This window comes from Eucyclogobius newberryi, unplaced genomic scaffold, assembly GCF_026437365.1.
Source record: "Eucyclogobius newberryi isolate DKJ021-1_F unplaced genomic scaffold, fEucNew1.0.hap1 SCAF_15, whole genome shotgun sequence".
In the NCBI taxonomy this organism is placed as follows: Eukaryota; Metazoa; Chordata; class Actinopteri; order Gobiiformes; family Gobiidae; genus Eucyclogobius; species Eucyclogobius newberryi.
The window spans coordinates 14,378,973-14,381,795 of NW_027315779.1; the positions used below are offsets into that span (position 1 = coordinate 14,378,973).

The following is a 2,823-nucleotide window of genomic DNA, read 5'->3' on the forward strand; positions in this document are numbered from 1 at the left end:
CCTGCTTCATATTTCCTCACAGCACTTTCAGTCTTAGGTTTTAGGTTCTTTTCACAATTTCAAAATGAGCCAGGCACATGTCACCAGTCCAGCGCTTATCACTCTGAAAACAGTACTTTTACCAAACGTTTAGTGCTCTTTCCACCTGGCAAAACTCCAAAATGTCTGTAATAATGAGTACTGACTTGAATGTAATATTCAAGTGCTTTTTGTGACTGATCCATTTTGCGTTGCACTGTATAATGAAACAGATTGTGTATGTTTTTAAAGGGATCAATGGTAAATTGTATGGAAACCTCCAGGGCCTGGTGATGACCGAGGGCCAGCGGGTGAACTGGTATCTGCTGGGAATGGGAAACGAGGTGGACATGCACACGGTCCACTTCCACGCTCAGACCTTCACATACAAGGTAAAGAAGAGAGACAATACTGAAGTCTGGTCCAAAGTTAAGTTATTATATACAACCTATTTTATTTATTTATTTATTTATTAATTAATTAATTTTTATTTTTATATATTTTTTTTATTTTTTATTTATTTATTTATTTTTTATTTCAGGGACAATGCATATTAACAAAAATTACATGCAAACATGCCAGAATTAGCCATAAGACTATTTTTCATGTTATTATGAGTATACAATCATAATCTGAAGGCCAAAACAATATTAATCCATCATAATAAACCATAGTAGTTTGAGAACCACTGCTGTAATCTATTTGAATAACGTCCAAACTTTCCGTGTACTTTGGATGTATGCCAGACGGACCGCGTGCACCGCGCTGATGTGTTCGACCTCTTCCCCGGGACCTTTCAGACGATCGAGATGGTGGCTCACAGCCCAGGAACGTGGCTTCTGCACTGCCACGTAAACGACCACATACACGCAGGCATGGAGACCACCTACACCATTCAAGGTTTTTTTTTTATCAACATCAGCTTATGTGTAATTCAGTTGTATGTATAAATATACTAACACATTTTTCTTTTCTATTTTACAGAGCTCTCCTCGCATGGTAAGAGCTCTTAAATCCCAAATGCTCATACGCGGGTGGGGCGGGCGCTCGGACGTGTTGCTTTAAAATGAACCCCATATATATATAATTTGAAACATTTACTCAACTCAGATATATAAGTTGCATATTATGACACTTTGGTGTGCAATTTAACCCTAATCTGCATAATTGAGAATACTGCCATTTTGAATTGTGTAAAATATCTATGACTTATCACTGTTGGTTTCAAAGTGGATGTGATGTTTAAATTAGGTCATTTACTTGTGAATACCATTACTCCTGTGATTTTCATTGACTGACTATTTCTGTCCTTCATGTTTTGCTGTTCCCGGCACAGGATGCAGTTTGGATACTGGGCTGATGACGCTGCTTTTGGGGCTTGGACTTCTGAGTTTAGCCAGACTTTACTAAATAAGGGAAAATCACAACAAGCGATTATCAAGGCACCAAGGCCTAAAGAGTCAAAGAGACAAATGTTGCTTTTGTTTATTGATGTAAAGACAGCCCAAAGTTAAACAAGAAATATAAAATACTTGCTTGTAATGTGTAAAGATTTATTTTTATATATTTAAGTATCTGTGAATACTGTTTGTTGCTTTGTTTCTTGTGCATTGTAATGTATGGTTTTGTGTTAAACGCTAAATATTTGACCAAATATCAGGTTGCAGAATGTGCATAACTGTTGTGTTGTGTTGTGTGTGTTGTGTGTGTTGTGTTGTGTTGTGTTGTATGTGAGTCTGTGATAGATAAGCTTTTGTTAAAAAATATGATATCAAATGATTTTTTTTGTTATTGTTATTATTTTGTCCTCACGGGGGCGTGGTTACACCTCACCCAGTTCCCCCAATGTAACCAAACAAACACTTTATGATGGCTATATCTAATGCATCAATCTACCATTTTATAAAGTCAACTGTCTTAACTCTTTTACTTCCACCACGAACAATACTCGAGGAAAGGAAAGGTTACGACCTACATATGGGCCTTTTATGTAGGCTTATGTGTTTGATCAATAAATGTTCTGATACACTGAGTAGTCTGAGTTTGTTGTAGCCTAATTTAGAAATCCACCTACATTTCACCATCAGTCCAGTTGATCAATGCGACATGTGATTTTCATATCAAACACCGCGTCTCATTGATCACGGCGCATTTCCGTTCTGCTGCAGTTTGTCGATGTCGCGCGCAGTGATTGATCTGCATATATCGGCCTATTGATCAAAGCCTATGACCAAACATTCCTCTGCGTCTGCGCTGCCAGTGCGTCTCACTCCTGACGCAAATGAACTTTCAGCCACTCAGTTTCTTTGTAAACAATCAATAAATTGTGTTGTTTTCCAATCACAGCTCCAGCATTTATGACTCAAATCTTGTCATTTTGCTGTAAAAATTCTCCACTCGAAAGAAATAAAAATAATTGTGTGTTGTTGTTTTGTTATTTGTCCGGCTGCTGTGTAGTTTAGATCTACAAACAGTCCAATCACACGAGATTAAGTGCCATAGAAATCAATATTTATTTAGTGTTTATGGTTCCTGTAGTCTCTTTAACTCTCTATAGTATGCTCTATATTACAATGTAAGTTTATCTTGCAGTGTTAAGCTTATTTCCGTTTGATCATCATTAACACCCAATCAACATAAATTCCTGATTAATTAAGCGTTTTCTTTTACATTTCAGGGTAACCATTATGTCCTTGTTTTTTTCAGTCGCCACAATGCCATGCAATGTAATGAGTCGTCAGCAGAGGGCGTTGTGTCCTCTACGTCTGTGAAGCCAAGGGTAGGCTATAAAAATGTGGCCCTTTG

At 37.4% G+C, this 2,823-nt stretch overlaps 1 protein-coding gene across 1 annotated transcript in view; it reads left to right on the forward strand.

The window, feature by feature from the left end:
• Positions 1 to 1,593, forward strand: part of hephl1b (hephaestin-like 1b) — a 15,421-nt gene extending 13,828 nt beyond the window's left edge. Inside the window, exons 17-20 of the mRNA XM_072446100.1 lie at positions 271 to 410; positions 765 to 918; positions 1,003 to 1,017; positions 1,355 to 1,593. Of these exons, the coding sequence (XP_072302201.1) occupies positions 271 to 410; positions 765 to 918; positions 1,003 to 1,017; positions 1,355 to 1,428 (383 nt within the window). The 3' untranslated portion in view covers positions 1,429 to 1,593. The remainder of the gene's footprint in view (positions 1 to 270; positions 411 to 764; positions 919 to 1,002; positions 1,018 to 1,354) is intronic.
• The last annotated feature ends 1,230 nt before the right edge of the window (positions 1,594 to 2,823 follow it).